This window comes from Psittacula echo (assembly GCF_963264785.1).
Source record: "Psittacula echo genome assembly, chromosome: 2".
NCBI classification, from domain to species: Eukaryota; Metazoa; Chordata; class Aves; order Psittaciformes; family Psittacidae; genus Psittacula; species Psittacula echo.
In genome coordinates this window covers 15,037,260-15,057,409 of record NC_137737.1, presented here as the reverse complement: position 1 = coordinate 15,057,409, position 20,150 = coordinate 15,037,260, and the positions used below count along the sequence as shown (strand labels likewise).

The 20,150-nt window shown below is 36.0% G+C and overlaps 1 protein-coding gene across 1 annotated transcript in view; it reads left to right on the top strand.

The window, feature by feature from the left end:
* BBS9 (Bardet-Biedl syndrome 9) overlaps positions 1–20,150 on the top strand; it is a gene marked incomplete at its 3' end in the record, with an annotated part of 276,367 nt that overhangs the window by 51,568 nt on the left and 204,649 nt on the right. The window contains exons 13-19 of the mRNA XM_080611280.1: positions 202–304; positions 1,269–1,373; positions 3,453–3,467; positions 6,904–7,044; positions 9,411–9,506; positions 14,229–14,401; positions 15,157–15,309. Coding sequence (XP_080467406.1) covers positions 202–304; positions 1,269–1,373; positions 3,453–3,467; positions 6,904–7,044; positions 9,411–9,506; positions 14,229–14,401; positions 15,157–15,309 — 786 coding nt within the window. The remainder of the gene's footprint in view (positions 1–201; positions 305–1,268; positions 1,374–3,452; positions 3,468–6,903; positions 7,045–9,410; positions 9,507–14,228; positions 14,402–15,156; positions 15,310–20,150) is intronic.

The following is a 20,150-nucleotide window of genomic DNA, read 5'->3' as shown; positions in this document are numbered from 1 at the left end:
GTACCATTGTTGGCTGTAAGAAAGAAGGAATTGTAAAAGGCAAATACCTGTCTTGAAGTTGAAATTTGAAGTTCTTAAACATTGTTGCTGAATTGCTCTTTGCAGGGTTTTCATACTTTTTTGCTGGTTATGGTTGTTTTCTGCTATACAGAGATGAAATTGATGCTTCCTTTAAATATTTCTGTATGTCACTTGATTTAGATAACGATACAGAGCCGAGTGACTGCGAAAAAAGCAAACCTGGAAGTGTGTGTACAAGCTCCATTAGCAGTGACGTGTGAGCAGTTCATCTTTGATGATTTAGGTAAATTATTCTAGGACCATTACAGCTATTGTGTCGTATTACATTGTCTGATGATGTTTGAAAGGTATAGTCCAGCCTCCATCGCCAGTGTATTGTTGCAGATATGTGGCAGTTAAAGCAATTACAGATTTGATTGCCTGCACTCTGCAACTTCTAGATACTGCTTGGTGGAGAAGACAAAGTTGAAAGGAATGCAGTTGCTTCCTTGATTGTGGCATGATGAATGGCAGGTGGGGAGCGGTAGCTTTATGATGGAAGAAAAAATACATAAAAATCAGTTACTCTGTGGTACCGTTGCTGGGGCATTTTGTTTTGCTGGCAATTCTCTCTATGTAGAAATGCCACTGTTGAGCTGAGAGCAGGGCAAGAAAGCTTGTTTACCTGAGGACAGTCTAGCATATGCTTCCAATTTAGCATCAGCTGTTTGATGATTTCTAGTCTTTTCCCAGCTCTGTTGATAAGGCTGCAGGTGACATTGCCTTTTTGGTTAAGTGGAGCTGAAGACCTGAGGAGTATGTCCTGCTACCTCAGTTGGGACAGCAGACCATTTCTGCTCTGAAATGTGCTGGCATGGTCTCTCTTGAAACAGGGCTTTACTGACTGCTGCTCATCTGAAAGGACAGTTCTTATGTTTTCTCAACATATGACAAGGGCAAAGGGCTGATAGCTCTGTAAACTATTAAAACCACAATATAAAACCGCATTTGTTTTGATATGCTCTGTGTTCACGGTATTGAATTGTTTTATTGGTTATGCTTCAGGATAGTTATATGTTGGAGAGACTATTTTGCCTTTTACAAATTACAGATTTTAAAAAACCCAAAACATGCCCAATGTTTTGATAAAGGTGAACTGATGGAAACAATTGGCATACTTTAGTAGAATATTTCTCAAAGTGCTAGAAAATACATTGCTTTCATTTGGATCCTCCTATTACTTGATATAATTCTGTGTTGTTTTTTAGAACCAGATTCATCTGAAACTGTGGTTGTGTCTGTCTTTTTGAAAAGCAATTTTTCTCCATCAGAATTTGAAGGAAATTGTGTGCTTTCATATAGTACGCCAACAGGTAAGCCACTGGAGATTTCAATGTGATTTGCCTTTTTTGAGGTCTTTATTTTTACATATTTCTCATAAATATTCTTTTGAAATATATTGAAGGCAGTAGTGATTAAAGAAATAATGTGTATCAGAGTCAAGTCTTCAATTTTAGGTAATATTTTATGTAGCATCCTTTAGTTATGTAGTTGTTCTTATAGATGTAAAATCATATGCTTTTATGGCTTGGGAAGCAGCTCTACAAACTTTCCCAGCCTGTCCTACCAATTTGCTCCTGTTCTTCTCTTTAAGGGACCAACTCTTGGAGTGAAGAGTTAATTACATCTTTATGACTCCTCATATTTCTGGGTTGCCAACAAATGTGACAGTAACTGCCTCCCCAAACAGGAGATATGAATAAGCATTGGGGGTGATTATGCCTCACTTCCCTTCTGAATAGTTGAACATACTCATTCTAAACAAATAAACTAAGTCATTCTGACTTACAACGCCGTAATGACCCTAGTGATAGCATATGTAAATTTACCCTGCTGTCTATAACTGAAGACCAATTAACTTGGTTTTCTGCATGCAAATGTGCAGAAAATGTCAATGTGTCAGCCTACTAAGAAACAGTATTTAGCCAAGACTCCTTTAAGTTAAATGCAGCATACATCAGTTTAAGCTGCCTATTCTTCACATCTCAGCTGCTTGGCTTTGCTTCTCCACCTCCTCCTCCCTTGTGCTCACACAGTCAACAGTTAGTTCTCAGCCAGATTTGCTGATCTCCTTCACTCTGCAGAGCCAGGGAGCTGTGCCAGCACAAAAGGAAGGGTGACACAGAGTAGACTGACAGCAAAGAAATGCATGTGGAGTTAGGGCTTCTGTGAAGGGTGATGGTCTTGAGTACCTTATCCCACACTGATGCTTTTATTTAAGCATTTACTTCACTTCTCGCTGAAACACTGTGTTTATGATGATAGTCTAGGCTTGTGTGATGACTGACAAAACTGAAACTCGTGTTTTTAAAGAACTTGATCTTACCATCTTGCAGATGGGTGCAGGGGGTGGAAGGGAAAAGGATGCTCCTCCGTTACTGTGAAGAGCCTGTGCAAACAGCTTGTACAACTTCAGTCGCTCTGTATTGTCACTCTGACTGCTTATTCCTTGTGAAGGAGATGTACCTTCGTGACTGTCCAACTTAGTGCTGTGGCTTTAGACAGGTTTGGTGCTACAGCTGTATAGCTAGCATACTTTTGAGTATCTTGGATTGTCTGGCTTTGAAATCTTGCTTTTTGTTTTGCTGGTCTGGCTTCTGTGATTTTTGCTTTGCATAACCAGAGTATCAAACTTAACGGGTATTTCTCACAAGCAAATGAATGTGTTATTTCTTTCAGGTGATAGTAGTTAAACTTAGACTTATATTTTAGATAGTAGGTTGTATTTTACAGGCATTTTGGTTAAGGAAGTAAAGAAATCTTGTATCTTAAGTATGTTTGATTGTTTATATGCAATTAAAAAAGTCTCCAGAATACATGAAATCTAACAGAATTAGGGATCTGTAGAAGAGATCTTAAAAGCTTCCTTTGAATGGTAGAATTTGTAAGACTTCTAAATAAAGGAGCATGATTAAAATATTGCTAGATTTTTGGTTATAAATTGAAATTATTAAGCTGGGATAATTCTGTTCAGTTGCGTGCTATTGCTAGTGTTACATGTGCAAGGCAATCAAATCCCTCAATGTAATACACTAGCAAAAATGAAGTGTCTTTGTGACTTAATTTTATCTTAATAGAGATTTTTTCCTCTTTTGTTTTTAAGTCATACGTATTTGTGGCCCATCAGTCTTCAGTGTATCTATGTGGGATTCATGCAGCTGAAGATTAATGGGTCAGTCAGTTGGATGGGATTGCACTGTTGATGAATGTGGTCTCATGCCTGCTTTTTGGCTAGGATTATGTCTTTATGTGTTGTTTACTTAATAAATGTCTCTTTAAGTTCTTGAAAAACTGTTACTACACTTGCTGTTTTCCTTATTTGAGTAGCATCTTACATATTCTTTTTTTTTTTTTTGATCTTCTCTTTTGTCCCGTTGCTGGTTATACTGTAGAGCTCTTTCCTGAAGGTGAGTGAATGGAGAAAATGGCAAAGTTTGAATGGTTTCATGAGCGACAGCATATGCTGGATAAAACAGATTTGGAAGGGAGCTGTTATTTTGTCTATTATTTCTGTAAGTTCTCATTATCCTTGAGTTGATGCTATGAAGGTGTGAATATTTGAGAGAATTGAAAGTAAATGAGGATTAGACATAAACCATGGAGAAAATAAAGTAGTGAAGACATTTCTTGAAGTATAATGCATTTCCTCATATAAAACGTAGGACTTTTGCAAAGTATTAAGTGCCATGTGTGTTGAGATTGGAAACAGGAAACACAATTGTATGTTCTTGTTTTACCATATTTTGAGCTATTTTTTTCAAGGTTCAGCAAGAACTTCAGCAGGTAAGCTGTAGCTTTTTTTGTGCAACTGAAATGGCTATTAAGGATTTGTAGCTAATGTTACGCTGTTTGGCCTGAATTGCTCTGAGAATGGTGTCACTTAACAGCTTTTCATTCCAATTCCTGTTGGAAACATGTTATTCAAGGCTAAAAGGCTGCTTTCTAACCAAGAATACCAGCAATACAAAACTTAGCTGTGGTTGTGATAGATATGATGTTGACAAAAGGTGCAATTAAAAGACAAAACTAACACAAGGACTAAAGCTTATGCATTGGTAGACTAGAAAGAGAGAAGGGTAGTTTGCAATGTAGTTGCATACATGTGTTGAAAAGATACAGCCTTGTAGCAGTTACTTCACTAACTTGTGCTTTTACAAGCATACTAAGTAAAGTGGAAAATTAGGTAACTGTGTTACTGGCACCCTTTTCTGGTTTCTGGATATTTCAGGTGACTTTGAGGTGCTGTATGAGAAATAGGTACTTGAACCATCTCCATAAAATACCACTCTTGGCAAGAGTAGCTATGAGTTTGTGGGAAGATTTCTGCTATATAAAGTGACTTTAAAAATTAGTAAAAAATAGAGTAAATATATAAATAAACTGTCTTAAAATAGATTTATATCTTTTGAAAGGGTAACATTCTAAAAAAAGAATATTTGGATTTTAAGAAATTTCTACTCAAGATAAACACCTGATGCTGAAGAGAATGTTGTGGAGCTTAGTAAACTTAGTAGAATCATCTGGGACATTTATTTGGGTTACTCCGAGGTGCACTGGACTGGGTAAATGCAGGGTCATCAATATCAGGAAAAGCATAAATTCTCTGAATATTTAACATCTTAAACTAGAGATCTCAGCTTTAATGTTTTTTATTGTGTACATCAGTGTTATGTTTCAAATATAAATAAGACGAATGCATGAGTAACTTGTAAGTGAATTGTAACTATAGTGCATGGAACTTTTATTGCTTTTATCAGGTAAGTGCATAGTATGCCTTTAAATCGTAGCAATTTATGAGGTAATGTTACAAAATTTCCATTGTACTTCAGATTTGTAGTTAATCTGATTCTTTCCACATTCTTTCTTTATTACAGTGTTAAAATTATGTATCATGCAATGTATCACAACTCCAGATGAAGTGAAATGTATTGCTAGACATAACGCCAAAGGATTGTGGAAGTTCTGGCTGCCACACTTGGCTACCGCTTCATGTTTCTTTACTACCATTTAAAATGCTAAAATATTCTGAAAGCCTTTCCCAGCAAGAGTTTTTCACTGTAATGATAAATTTTATTGGTGCTTTTTGATTTGGTTTTCTTATATATAGTTGTTTTGGACTCATCAACTAGAAATCTCTCCAGTCCCTTCTGAAGCCAGATACTATTTGATTTAGTTTTGATTTGACCTTTGAAATACTGAAACAGTGTTTCTGGTGAGGGAGACTGAGAGCAGACTATCTAGAAAAAAGCTGGTTTGAAACAAGAAGAAAACATATTTTTAGCTAGTTTTGTCACTGTTTTTTTTCCTGTTGATAAATCTCCATATCTAAGTTCAGTAGTAAGATGTTTGTGTTATGTTGTCATCAAGAAAAGATCTTGATTTTCCCTTCAGATGATGAAGATAAAGTTGAGTGAATCATTCTGAAGGGTCATGGGTTTTTTGTCAAGTATTTTTTCAGAAATTTTCCTTGGAACCCAGGGATATCCTAGTTTCGAGGATCTGTCTTAAGCTTTCTGCTTGTTTCACACTGATTTTACTTTCTACAAGCTGATGCAGAAACTTACTTGGAGGCATTAACAGCCAGCCAAAAGAGCTACTGAACCAACAACCTAAAGGGATGAATCCGAGTGTTGTTACAGAATTTGTCCCCTGAGATAAGTCTTAGAATTTTTCATTGCAGGGGCTATGTGAAGCAGCAGGCAAAATTGTGAGCAAAAAGGGTTGCTTGGATGACTGCTAAATGGTTGAACTCTATTTTTACGTTAACCTGCTAAGCTGACAGGACTGATAACTTGTGTAGCTATTCAGTTTCATGACTTTTCTGCCTCTATAAAATCTATGACAGTAACTTACTTTATTCTCTCTGAAAACGTACTATGTTAAATTCTGCTGAGATAAGTGTTGGGTTCATGTTTGTCTTCTGTGGGTTATTTGGGAGAAAATGAGAGAACAATGAGAGATTGAGATGAGATAATGTTAACACTGATATCAATATGACAGGTGTTTCTGCTGATAGTGATGTCTGTACCTGAACAAAACAAGGTTTCCCTGTTAGCTCCTTAATCAAAAAATCGTCCTCAAAAAACCCATAATCTGGTTGTAATAACTCCATATTTCATAGCAAGTAGCACTCCTGCCTTTCACTTCTACCTTTCACATATAACAAACATCCTCTTTTCTCTTGCACCATTCTGATTTAATTGCATATATTAGATCCTGAACATCAAAGGCAGTAGCCTGTTTGTTGTACAGTTCTGTTTCATTATGATGCAGTAAGCTGAAAACCAGAATTTAATATACCTTTGGGTATCAATGTCTGAGATACATTTTTGCTAAGCCACAAACCTCTGACAGATGCTACAAAGGTAGTATAGATTTATTTAAGAGTGTAAAAGAGAGTAACTCTGTTCTTAAAAAAGATCTAGTTTGTGTTACTCCTGGTGAAAACATAAATGCTTCAGTTTTCTGTTTGAAGTATCAGGAGTAACCACACAGCTGTGGTCTATGTTAAAGTAGAATTGTTTGTCTAGAGCATTAAAATGTTGATCTTCATCACATGTTAATTGGTATAAATACAGGTATACAGTGGAATTAACTAATAACTCTTGCTTTCCCATTTAGTTGAAAGTGTTCACTTGAAAATGTAATTAGAAGTATTCAAATTTACAGGTATTTTTAGGTGGAAAATAGAACAAAATTTGAGATTTTTGCATAGTTTTTGTTTTAATGTACCCCTTAATCATGTTAAATATATCTTGTTACACCCCTCTGAGGGTAGAAGTATGAAGTGTCTTGTATTCAGAATATGGGTATGGAAGATGAATCTGTGTTCTTTCATTTTAGGAATACTGAAAGCTGCACAGTGTAACTTCAGTCTGCCTTTACGATTAATTTGCTCTCCAGCTCAACCATCAAAAGCAGCAAACCACAAGATAACTATTGATACCAATAAACCTCCCATCAGTTTTCTCACCATTTTTCCAGGTAGGTTTTAAATTATGTCTGTAATAGAAAATATGTTGGGACCTCCAACAGGAATTGTTCGTCTGTGCAAAGTAATGAGGTAATTAACAAAATTAATGTTAGAATGTTGAAACACTGTATTTTGAAAGAAATAATGGAGTAGAGTTCTTGATACAGCTGTCTGGAGCTGATTTTTTTTTTTAGTAATAGCTTTCTTGGACCAGAAAGATAACGTGTACTTAGTGATATCTTCTAATTCACAAAACTGAGCTACTTTTTCTACTTAGGAGAGTATTAAAATAGTATAAAGGAGTAATTAGGTGCCATTTAGGACTGGAAAAGAATAAAATTGAGTACTATAAAGTGTAATATTATGAAAATAATTTCTGCTGTAATTATGAGCTCATAATTTGGAAGAGATAGAGGAGGTGGAAGTTACCACAGAAATACTGTTGTAGTACAATCTGGTACAATCATAAACAAGCAGATAAGAGCTGAGGATGCATTAGACAAAATGTTTCCATGCAGGTAACTATCATATTACTATGCATTGTCACACTGAGTGCTGGTTGCTGTTACTAAATAAAAATTAATTTAAACTCAGAAGTGTAATAAAAGAAAGGCCATGAGTGTTATCTAGGGATTTGAGGAGAAATAAGAAAAGTGACTCATTTAGCTTAATAAAACACAGGCAAAAAAAGGGAATACAGTTGACTTCAGTAAATATTTTGTGGCTGTATCATGGATCTAGATGATCATATTAGCACTAGAAGAAATGAATAAACAGGGCTGTTGTGGTTTAAGCCCAGCTGGTAACTCAGCACCACACAGCCATTTGCTCACCCCCTCATCTGGGTGGGATGGGGAGGAGAATGAAAAGAATGTAAACCCCACGAGATAAGAACAGTCCAATAACTAAAGTTGAATATAAAACTACTACTACTAATAATAGTAAGGGGAAAAACAAGGGGAAAGAATCTTAAACTAAAAGAGGCAAGGGAAAAAGAACAATAAACCCAAGTGATGCACAATACAATTGCTCACCACCCACCTGCTGACCGATACCCAGCCTGACCATATCAGGGTTAAGTGCTACTTAGCAGCAACTAGACTGTAAATGTGTTTATCAGCATTGTTCTCAGACTAAAGCCAAAACACAGGACTGCACCAGCTACTAGGAAAGAGAAAAATAACTGCTACAGCTGAAACTGGGACAAGGGCTTATAAAGAGATTTTGAATAAGTTAAGTCTGGCAGTGATTAAGTTTCTGAACTTCAGAGGACTAAGGTTCTGAAACAGTTTGCTGAGAACCGTATGGGCCAACAACTTTAATATGGTATTTTTAAGGTGGAGTTGCATCTCTTTCTGAAGTACGTTTGTCTGAGAGCAGTGGATTAGACATGGTTGGGTTTTTTGGTAACCTGGTTTTCTTCACTTTGAGAATAAATATACCTTTTTTTTTCTTTTTAAGGGTGTTTTATGGAACACTTAATTGAAACAGAGAAACCTTTTTTTCAAAGGTCTACATTTTGGGGTTTTAATCGTAGGCTTCCATTATGGCCAAGCAATAATGCTTTCAAAATACGGTATTGTATTCTATTTTTAACCTAGAGATGCGCTGTTAAAAATGCAGGAGAAAGCATAGGCCTAATGTGCTCGAAAAGACGGTATTAAGATCTTCTGATTTCTGTTCATCCCATTTTCAGTGATTTAGGGGGTGGGGGGAGAGAACTCAACAAAACCATATTGATGTGATCGGCAAAGGAAATTCAGATTCCTGGTATGCGCAATAAGAGTTGTATCTCTTCTGCTCCATGTTTGCCTTGTTTTTAGGGGAAGGTTGGGAGGAGAGGTGGTATGGAGTAGTTTTTAAAGTACAGTACTCTTAAGTGGACCCTTTTAGCCTAGTATGATTCACTGTTTGGAATGAAAAGAAAGGTGGGCATGCATGGACTTTGCAGAGTAGCTGGTTTGAGCAAGGTAGATGTTTGTTGTGCTCTGTATTGAAAGCTGGAAACATTTTCATGGATAATTTCTGCAGAATTTTTGCATAAATTGGAGGTGACAAATGTACGGATGTTGTACACATCTGCTAAAAGGTGATAGTCTTTGCGCTTTATGCTAATCACAAGTCTTCACAAATCTACCTCTTGTTTCCAGGCTGGGGAAGAAACAGCAGTGTGTGACTCAGCTTCCACATGTGAATGAAGGGAGGGTATACCAAAATACCGCTGCTCGCCTTTACTTCTGAGCCCTAAGAAGGGGATAAGTCTCAGATTGCCTTTCCTAAATTGCTTGTGCAGAGGTTGATGTGATCCTGGCTGTGGCTTGAGGTTTGTTGAATCCCAGCATCGGATTATAGGAGACTGTTCAACTTTCTCTTTCAGACTTTGTTGATCCATCTGAGGAGGACCAGGCGAATGTTCTGGGATTTCAGTTTTTAAGTGGTTCAAAAGCCACTCTTCTTGCTTCGAAAACATCACGTAAGTGCTATAAGAATTCATGCTAAAGGAAACCTGATTATTAGTTAATATATGTATAAAATGAGGATGTGAATCATGCAAAGCAAGATAATAACTGTGTGAGAATTAACACAGGACTTTCAAAGTGTTAGCTGACTAATTCTCATCCCCTCTCTGGTATCCAATGATATTACTAGGAAAGGCACAAAATTTTACAACAGACCAAAAAATCCTACTGAAGATATAGTACACTACAGTGCCAATCCTCTGAAGAAGCTGAATTCTTATCAAGTTTTTAGTAATGTTTTTATTCATGCGTTAATACTGTCATTGTAATAATGAAAAACCCCTCTTTTCCTCAAAGGTATTTCAACATCTGTGTTTGGGAGTAGGCATCTACTGGGATTTCTAAAAGGGATTAAAAAGCAGGTTTCTAACTCTCCCCTGACGTTCAGAAATCCTTTAATTAGATGTCAGACCCTGCTTACTTGCTTTTCTGCCTCTAAGTAAATGCCTGTCTCTAGATGCTTGTATATCTTTGTAAGCATAGGATTATGGATTCTATATCCTTCCTATTATGTTCACAGAATATATGAAGATGCATGTAGATATGGTGTTACTTGGTCCAGTGTCTCTTGTATACGGCAGTTTGTGAATTAAGTGGTCATGTTACAACCACTTTGTGCTATTTAAAAAAGTTTGATTCTCTTCATTTTGGAGAGTTACGGTCTTGCGTTGTACAGCTACTCAACTCACTAAACTCTTTCTTGGCATATGCATCAGAACCAAATCACTTCAGTTTAACGTTTTCCATGCCAGCAGAGCACAAGGTCTTCATTTAATACAGCAGACTAACAAATTGAAAAGCTATAGTACCTATTGTGGTGTGGCAGGGAGTTCAAATGGAACAGTGTGTGAATGCTTAATGAAAACTGTTTTGAAGGAGAAAGCAGAATCTAGTTTGTTGTTGTAAAATTCCTTTGATGCAAAAATAATCTGCCTCTTGGTTTTCAAAAATTGATATTCATGATGGGTTATACAGACATTGGTGACATCAGCTGTGAGCTCCAGGATAATATTTAATACCCTTTCTAATGTAATCAAATGCGGGAAAACCAGAAACCGTTTGGAGAGTAACTGTCATGGTACCAAGATTCACTTTATATTTCTGAAGTTTGAATCCATTTACACTGGTTTGTGTATGCATTACTTGCATGCTGGTTTATGGTTAGTTTGTTTTTAATATTTGTTTAAATAGTATGACTTAAACAGTTTAAACTAACTGGATGTGCAGTGATAGTTTCTGAAAATGAAAGGATGTAAAGGTAACAACTGCCTTTTTCCTACATGGCAATTTAAATCCTTTAATTTGAAATTTATTTTGCATAGTTGCTAAATCCAATACTGTGTAAGGAACAAATTTGTGTCCATGTTATTCATGCATTTGAGCTTCTAGTGAGGCTATAACTTTTAATTCCCCTACCCCAAACCCTCAATCTTTTCCTTTCAGGTTTGTTTATTCACTCGCTTGGAATGACGCTTGCAGTCCTACTATAAACTTTCCCACACTGCTTTACTTGTGAAGTTCGGTTTACAAGGAAGATTCAAAATATCTGTTTCTCTTAGCGTGACTACTCATTTCTTGTGTCTGGGAATCCTGACTTTAGAAAACAAATGAGTTGTTTGATGCCATCTTTTATGTTTCCAGCATTCATTTCATGGATTGGATTGGGTTGGTTACAGAATTTCTGAGGGGGATATGCTTATTCAAAATATTACCCAAGTAAAACTTATTTAAAACAAATAAATTGTAAAAGGTCTGATACTGAAACATAATTCAGAATATTTTTATGAGCAAAGACTATCCATAATAAAAAAACGTTGGTAGAATTTCATGATACTAAGATGATTGTGCTTGAGTAGACAGCTCTTCCCTGGAACTAATGAATGCAGACAAAATTGCATATATTTACATTAGTTTATTACATATTAATTTAGCACTTAGTTTACACTTTGTAAAAGTGCTTATGCAACATTATCATTGTCAAGATAGTCTTCAAAAAGAAAACTGTACATGCAGATAAACAGACTAGAAGTAATGGTGTTTCAGAAAAGTAAAAAAGTCCATTGGGACCGATCAATCCTTATTTATGGTTTTCCATGAAAGAAGTTGATCTTGGTCAATGGAAGCAGAGATCTTTTTCCATATTCCCTATCAACTGGACTTTAAGTTCTGAACAGGAAGAACTGCTTGTAGGTATGAAAGTCTCCAGGTTCATTTGGGTTTCCCTGTTAAGGCTGCAAACATGAATGGCATCTAGTGAACATTTGTTTTTACTTGTATTAGCTAATCCAGTTTGAACATTGTAGTAATTGAAGATGCTACTTCAGCCTGTCAAAAGCACTGCTGCAAAGGACCCGGCCTGAAGTTTATTTTGACAGTTAATACACAGATACAGAAAGTACAAGATATAGAAAGTATCTTGCCTCATGTAGATTAAGTTTTTAAATTTGTTTGTTTCTTCGCTGGAGTGTTTTATAACTGCCTTTTAATAGAAGCATAAAGGAGGCTTGACTGCTAATTGTGGCTGCTAATGTGGGTTTCCTGGCTGAGAGATGAACTGAATCTTCCAGATTTCTTTCAGATAACCTGCTGGCAGGGCAACCATTCTTAATGCAGGTTGTGCTAGTTGGATGGATCAGCTGTAGTGTTAAAAGCCTTTGTAATCTATTTAGCCTATTGGTGCTTCTCAGTCTCCTGTTTTTCTGTTTGAGTATTTTCTGACAATCTATTGTAATTTTCTGTAACAGAGCTTACTTTAACAAAAACCAAACACAAGTTGGTGAGCTGCTATAAAAGCACAGGATGAGCAGAAGCACAGTTATTTCTATTTTCTTTTTAATTGCATTTCTGTTTAAAGCACCTACAATTAAAGATTCTGTTTCATACAGTTTCTAAATCTAATTTGTCTATTTTTGAGAGATGAAAGATCATGTAAAGCAAATGGCTGCAGTGCTCTCAGGCCATGGTAAAATTAGATTGCGTTTGTATTGACCAACAAACAATGTATGGAAATCAAATATGCATTTTGGAGGAAATTAATTTTATCCATTTTAAAACATTAATGTATTAGATATGTCAATTATAAATATAATGACTGTTGATTTGGCCTGAAAACATCTGAGCTAATTTCCCTCAAGGAAAAAATCACTTAAGGCAAAGTATGGTGATACTCAGCTCAGTCCAGCCGTTACATTGTGAGTGTTTAAAAAATGGACATTAGGTTGAATGTTATCTGGAGCAGATGGTGTTCTTTTCTTTAACAGGCATGTTTTTAAATAAAACTTGCTTCTTTCCTGTTACACTGTAAACAGAATTTATCATTCTTTGTTCAGTGAAATAAGTATCCTGGGAATGATGCCAGTGGTAATGTCAAACAATCTTGAATTACTAATGTTGAGAAAATTTCAAATAAGTACATTCAAGTTCTAAAGAATTCTGGTTAATTTGATTTACTGTGAACCTTGTTAACAAGGGCAAAGAAAGAACTTGTTTGTATCAAGTCCCAGCAGCTCTTTTCCCTCATAGCTACGTTTGTCTATCCTTTTGGATAAAGTATTGGTAGATATGTAATGAAAAGAAATAAGGAACTGTTGTTCGAAAGTATTTATCTGGATAAAAAATGCTGCTGTGGTATTCCACAATGTTTTTGTCTCCATATTTAATTAATTCTGATTTCCTGGAAGTTATATATGATATATGCATTATTATATGAATGTGAACAAGAAACAACAGAAATAAAATCTTATCCCACTAACTTGATAATTTGCAGTTTACTAAAATGTGGTAAGGTAAGTGAATTTGTTGGGACAGATAACACTGGCACAAACAGGATTTGTGTTTTCACTTCAGTTTAACACTTTCATTTGTACACTACAGCACTTTTACAAAGCCATGGGATGCAAATGGATAAAAATCACCTTCTGCTAACATTAGCTGTATCTAGATTGAAGCATAGCTCTATTAAAGATGAATATTGTTGTCTGTTGACTAGTTAGAGTAATACTTTTCCTACTAAAACATATAGATATATGTTTATATATATATGTTTATATATATATATACTATAAAACTAGAATAGGAAGTGGTGATGTAATTAGAATTCTATTGACTGTATTATCGAAGAACTCAATAACCATTTCCAAAAGATATTCAGGATTTTAGGTAAATTGGAGTTGGTTTGTTCACACTGTTGCCTGATGCTTAGGATGCCTTGCTTTTGTCATGGTTTAAAGTGAATTGACCCTGGTTCTGCCTCCAACCCTCAAAACAGCTCACTAAGTTATATTATGGCAGAGAACTGTGGACAGCCTGTTGTGATGACTTAATATCATCCAGTAATTGTCTTGTTTCCTTATTATGGTAGTTCTTCAGAGCTTTTTGTTCTTCATGAGCAGGCCCATACTGAAAAGTAAATAGTCCTGAAGCAGTAAATACTTCTATTTTGTGCTATGAAACTGCTTTTAAAGTTAAAACAAAAGAGTGAGTATTTAGGACTAACATCCACAAAATACAAGTATTTCTTTAACACTAATGAACATGTATCTCTTAGGAAAATCTCGTATAGACTTAGGATGCAGTTAACAAGTTCCATTTGTGTGTTAGCTACACTATGTTGTATAGTGAATGTATGTGGTTTAAATGTGTGTTTATTAGTCCTGTATTTGTTCTTGTTTTCAAAGAACGATATAGGATCCAGAGTGATCAGTTGGAAGACCTTTGGCTGATAACAAAAGAGCTGAGGCATCGACTTGAAGAACATTTCAAGAAGCAAAACTGCAAAGATTTCACATGTACATTTTCTGGTTCCATTCCCCTGCAAGAATATTTTGAACTAATTGATAGACATTTTGAGGTATATGAATCATTGCTGTTCTGCTGGTTTAAAAATTGTTCATATGTTAGTACTATGGCTGATTAGATTAAAAACTATAGTTATCACAGGCATTTGGCTTTCAGGAAATAGGAAGTTTGGTGCTGCAAAAAAAGAGTGGTAAGGTGATAAAAAGATAAAATAAGAATTGTTGTTATCTGGGCATTAAGATATCCAGTGTTGATCTAAGTTCAGCTATTAAGAAGGAGCATAAAGACTGCTACTGCTGAACCCAGGACAACACTTCAAGAAGGTGATCAGTGTATGTAAAAGGAGAAAGGATTTACTTCAGAAAAAGTCATTCAAACAGCACAGAATTTAGTACTTCTATTCATGCTTTAGAGAATAACAATCTACTTTTCTGCTGCGATGAATATGGAATTCAATACACTGTGTGTAGGTGTCATAAATAGCATACCAAACTGAGAAGAAGCCTTGAGATACTGGTGGTGAAATTTCACTCTTGTTATTAGGCTTCTTGATGACATATTTATGCATTTTATAGATTATTGTGACTGTTGACAATTAGCTTTGATTTCAGTGGGAAAAGATAATTCTTGAAAATGTTAATAAGCTTCACGAGAAGTATAAAATATGAAACTGGTATAAATGACATTATATTTGCATAATGCACACTCTCCCAAAAATTTTACTACAGTTTTCCCATTTCATTTGGAATGTGCATACATAACATATACGACCCTTAACCTGAATTCCTGAAAACTCTTAAATTGCAGCTACGTTTGAATGAGGAAAAACTTCAGGAGCTGTTATCGCAAAGGGCTGCACAGTTTCGAGCTATTGAGCGGCGATTGCTGACACGATTCAAAGACAAAACTCCTGCTCCGCTTCAACATCTGGATACCTTGCTAGAAGGAACATTCAGAGAGGTCAGTACAGTTTGATTATGAGCCTAACCTTTCTTTATGTTGTTGGTCAAACTCAGCTTAAAGCATATAAGCTATGCTTTCCTGGTTACATTTACCATCCAGCAGACCAGGAAGCAGTAATTTGTTTAACCTAATTTTCCCTGTAACTTTCCAGATGATTTGCAATAGTTTTATTTCATCTGCAACCACAAAATCTTTACTCCTGGGTCACACCAGCTTGACAGCACATCATTCTTTCCTTACTGATGTTGATAGTGTAAATATTTTATAGTTCATGTGAAAATATTTTATAGTTCATAGCTTATGTAAATATTTTATGGTACACTGTAAACTGGTTGGAATGGTTTGGCCAGTGTAACATCCACAACAAAATTGTCTGAGGCTGACCATGTCCTTCCCTACAGGGATTTTATGTTCTAACTATTCCAGAATGCGATAGCATTCATTCCTAAACCATCCCCATACTGGAAGTACCAAGGAATAACACAGTTTTTCTTCCTTTTCCTGCCTTAGCTCTGCATTGCTTTAGAATAACACTTGTGTCATGATGCGTCCCCTTTGCTAAGAAGTTACTTTGTGCATTTTCTTTTGGAGCATCTGATTTTACTTTCCAATATGCCTTGTTAGAGAGGCTGAGTCACAATTAGATTCCTTGTTGGAAAAAATACTTACCTTTATGCACTGTTGTATATCACAGCAATTAAAAACCAAAGGTGTTAAGGGCAAATATTTTTCCTTATTGTTTGCTCTAAGAAAATATTTCTCTAAACTGAAGAAAACTGCCTTTCCAGATATACATGAGTCAAAAGAAATTTGCCTTTGTTTCAGTCTTTACTGTGAATGAATTAACTATGAGATGCTTTAAGTTTGAAAGTGGGGTTTTTCTGCTTACTTCAAGAAATAGGTATTGCTGCGATAGATGGGTGATTCTGTAACACTTGGAAATGGCATGACTAAATAAGCCCTAAAGATAAACAGAAGCGAGTCTCTTAAGTCTGCTTTTGCTGTGTAGAACTGTAGCCTTTCAACTTAAAAGCGACTGTGATGTGCTGGACAGTTTTCTTATGCAGTTGAATTGAAAGGTGCGTTCTGAGAATATGACAAAAATCAGGTAGTTGAAATAAATGGATTCTGCAGAAGCTTATTTTATGAGGTCCTTGAAACCCAAATTAAGTGGGTGCTTTTCCTGATAATTAATGTTGTAAGCTTTTTTAATTAGAATTAGTGTGGTTGAAAGGAGAATGAGGGTAAAGATTTCTTTCCAGAGAAAAAATGCATAATTTTCCAGTGTTTGTTAAAGCTTCCTTTTAGGCAAGCTCACATTTTTCTTGATAGATTTCCTTTGTTGTCCGCCTTTGCGAATCTCCTTGCAACAAAGAATTGTCATTATTGTTAGTACAAACAAAAGTGTAGCAAAATAGTAATTACCATAGAGAACCCCATTGCTGCATATGTTGGTTTGAAAGCAAGAGTTGTGGTAGGATTTAATATTGTCTCTTCGCTATGTGGTTGAAATGAATTTTCTCAATGATGCATTTCCTATATTAGAAAATGCCTTGTTGTCTTTAATTCAGTCTAATCTTCTGTCTTTATTTGAATAAGTATATCTAATGCAAATAGTTGAAGTGGTACATGTGTTTTCAGTAAAGGAATAATAAGGCCGGATAAATACGAACAGTATAAAGTCTCACTCCAAAAAGTATGTAGCCTTTTTGACATTGGAATTGATATGATTCTATTTTTGAGAATGCTGCTTTTCAGAAGAATTCTTCAAACAAGTTGTGTCTATATTTCCTTTTGGAAAGTTGTCTGTTTTGAGCCCCATGGTTGTGTTCAGTGATTTTCCTAATGCACAATGCATCCAATGAAGAATAATGATCCGTACCTCATAGAGTTAAGTGGAATGACTTATTTGCTTCAGTGGAATTTGGATTGAACTCTGAATAAGTGATATAGAAGTTCTGGGGGGTTTTGTAATAAAATAGATATGATAAATCCCACAATAAAATACGTTGCCAACAAGGCAGGATGTATTTAGTACTACAGCACAATTACTAATGGGTTTATTGTAAGTAAGCTTTAGCCTTACTTTCCATCTTGAAAATAACAAAGAAATATATAAGCAGGCATCAGCGTATGCAATGATGAAAAGCTTGTGTTTCGTTTTATAGTCCTGTTTAATCTTTTCTTCCATCATTTCTCTTTCTGAAGTAATATTCTAGGTCTAAATAGATTTGAGAGAGATTTAACAGCAGTTAACAAATAGTGGCATCAGGTGTTCCATTCTAGAAGGAAAAGCTTTTTGATACATAGTAGCCTTGCAGATTGGAAAAAGGAAGTGTTATTCTCGCAAAGTTCAGGAATGATTTGTGCTATGTAGGTGCTATAAAAATAATGGAAGAATTGATTTGCTGTAGATCCTATTTGTATGCCCGTGATTAATTTCTTCATCTCTGGTTAAAAAATGACCAGTGCAATTGGACATGCTGCTAGCTGCTGTTCTAAGAAAGGAATTTAATTATAGGAATTTAAAAGCAATTGCACAGTAGTTGAGATTGCATAGATGCTTTGTAGTTTAAAGGACTTCAAATACAAAATGAGATTGCAGTGCATTTTATGGTGGTAGCTGCTGTAAACAGCATGTACTTTGTATAATGCTCACTTACTAGAGGCATGTTATTGCTTGAAAGTGTAATTTAATGATCTTTAATGTCTACGATGTGCTTTCTGTCTTATTAAAGTAAATAAAAAAATCATAGTTGGCAGTAGCTACAGGTGCTTGCCTGAGAATGATAATTTTCATGTGTTGACTCTTGACATACATTATTTGGGTTTCCAGGTACAAGCTGGAATTAACAAGTGTCATAAAAATCAGGTAATTTGGTTTATTATTTGAACCCACATGGATTTTATCCTAATGAATCAAAGCAATACTGGCTTGTGTCTAGCTGTAAGCTGTGCTTAACCCTGTAACCATGTTCAGAAGGCTACAGCAGGTACATTCTTTTGGGGAAAGAGGAGGAAGGATTCTATGATTCTGGGGATGAATTTCAAACGCCGGGGTGGAGTTCTCCTAGGGCACTAACTGTTGTTGCTTAACCAGTTTTAAGTACTTAAAACACGAATCTTGGACAAGATGGAGCAGTTCAATTTTACAAAACAATTTAAGGACAAAGCAATTACGTCTGCCTTGCATTGTACTACAGTAAAAGGTGGGAAACTTAGGACAAATCATGAAGCAAACACCTGTGTCCTGTATTCCCACACTTCCATTGTGTGTCATAAGCATTGCTCCCTTCTTCTTCGATGCCACTATTGCACAGTACCTGTTCCCCCATGTTCTGAAGTTTCTTTGGTGTTAACTGGCTTGTGCTTTCTAAGACTCGCAACTTCCAACCATGGCCCCAGCAATGCTCCTGTAATTGCTTATCTCGGCACTCTCAAGCCAGTGTGCTAGTGCTGAGTGGCAGTAGCCATCTGAGCAGACAAGGCGGATGATGTTCCTGAGTCAGTAGAAATACTAATAGTGTCTCTCACCTCCCAGCCTAATTAAAACAGATCTAGAGAGGAACTTAATGATTTCTGGATCTTCATGTCACTGAAAAAATTTGTGTTGTCATTGGAAACAACAGAAGCTAGGAATGGACCAACAGAGTAAGTCTGGCATAAATGGCCAGCAGAGCTATCTAACCTTAGACGTCTAGGTTTAATAACTACATGTTCTACAACAGTGGGTCTTTGTTTTTGACTGGTGATACATTGTATCTTTTATTTCTTTAAGGTACTTTATGAGTTTGAGAGTGTCTTGCCATTAGTAAGAGAAACTAATATGCTTTTCTGGATAGGACTGCTAGAACTAATTGATGCTGCAAGTTTATTCCCTTTATTTTCTGCTGATTCAGCTGTCCCATCATGGTCATTTATATAATTACTGAATAGCTTGTCTCACAGAAATACTTGGCTGTAAGCGGCAACAAAGTGGCTTTCAACGTAATTTTCAGTTCTTGCTCTGTAAACTCAAAGTTGTCCAGTTCATTCTGCTGGCTTTAGTATATGGTTTGTATTTAACTTGGCTTGGTCTTGCTTATTATGGGTTCTGCATATGAATTGCAGCTCTAAGAAATTCATGTGCACTGGAATTTTTCACTTAAAAACTCCGCTTGAAACAAGGGGAAAAGTGTTCAGTCTATCAGATTTCAGGAGGTGCTCACAGGTTACTGTTTACAGGGAATAGGAAGAGGGACCGTTCCTACAGATAATTTTTCAGGGTAATCTCCTTCATTTGTTCTCCCTTCAGCACTCTTATATTCTCTATCTTGTTTGTATAGCTAGCAGTGCTGGAAAGCAAGTGTAGCATTTCACCATCGGGTTGTTAAAAGTGGTCACCACACACAATTGCCTCCAGGTAGAGATACTATGACTCCTCATTTAGAATAAAGACAGCAATTCCATCAGGACATCAATTTTAATTCTTTATGCAGCAATAAAGTGTGGAGGAATTTGTTGTCTGTGACTGAGAGAGCTTTTTAAAGGGTAGTCGTTTTCCCTGAGGTCTGTGATCTGAGCTGTCACTCATGTATACAGCTCTGGATGTTAGTTGGAGATCTTGAGCATTCAGTAGAAACGGAGGAATTTGGTGAAAGATTTGGAAGTTGTATATCTCTAAATGAATGCACTGGTTCCTTTAATAAGTAATGTAATAGGAGTTGCCCTTTGTCTTTGACATGGCAGTTTTGAAGAAAGGTGCTTCTAATGTTGTTAGAACTTCACGAACTTCATTATACAACTGTTTCTTTGTCATAGCCTAATTTAAACAGAAAGATGGACTAGCTCATGGTTTT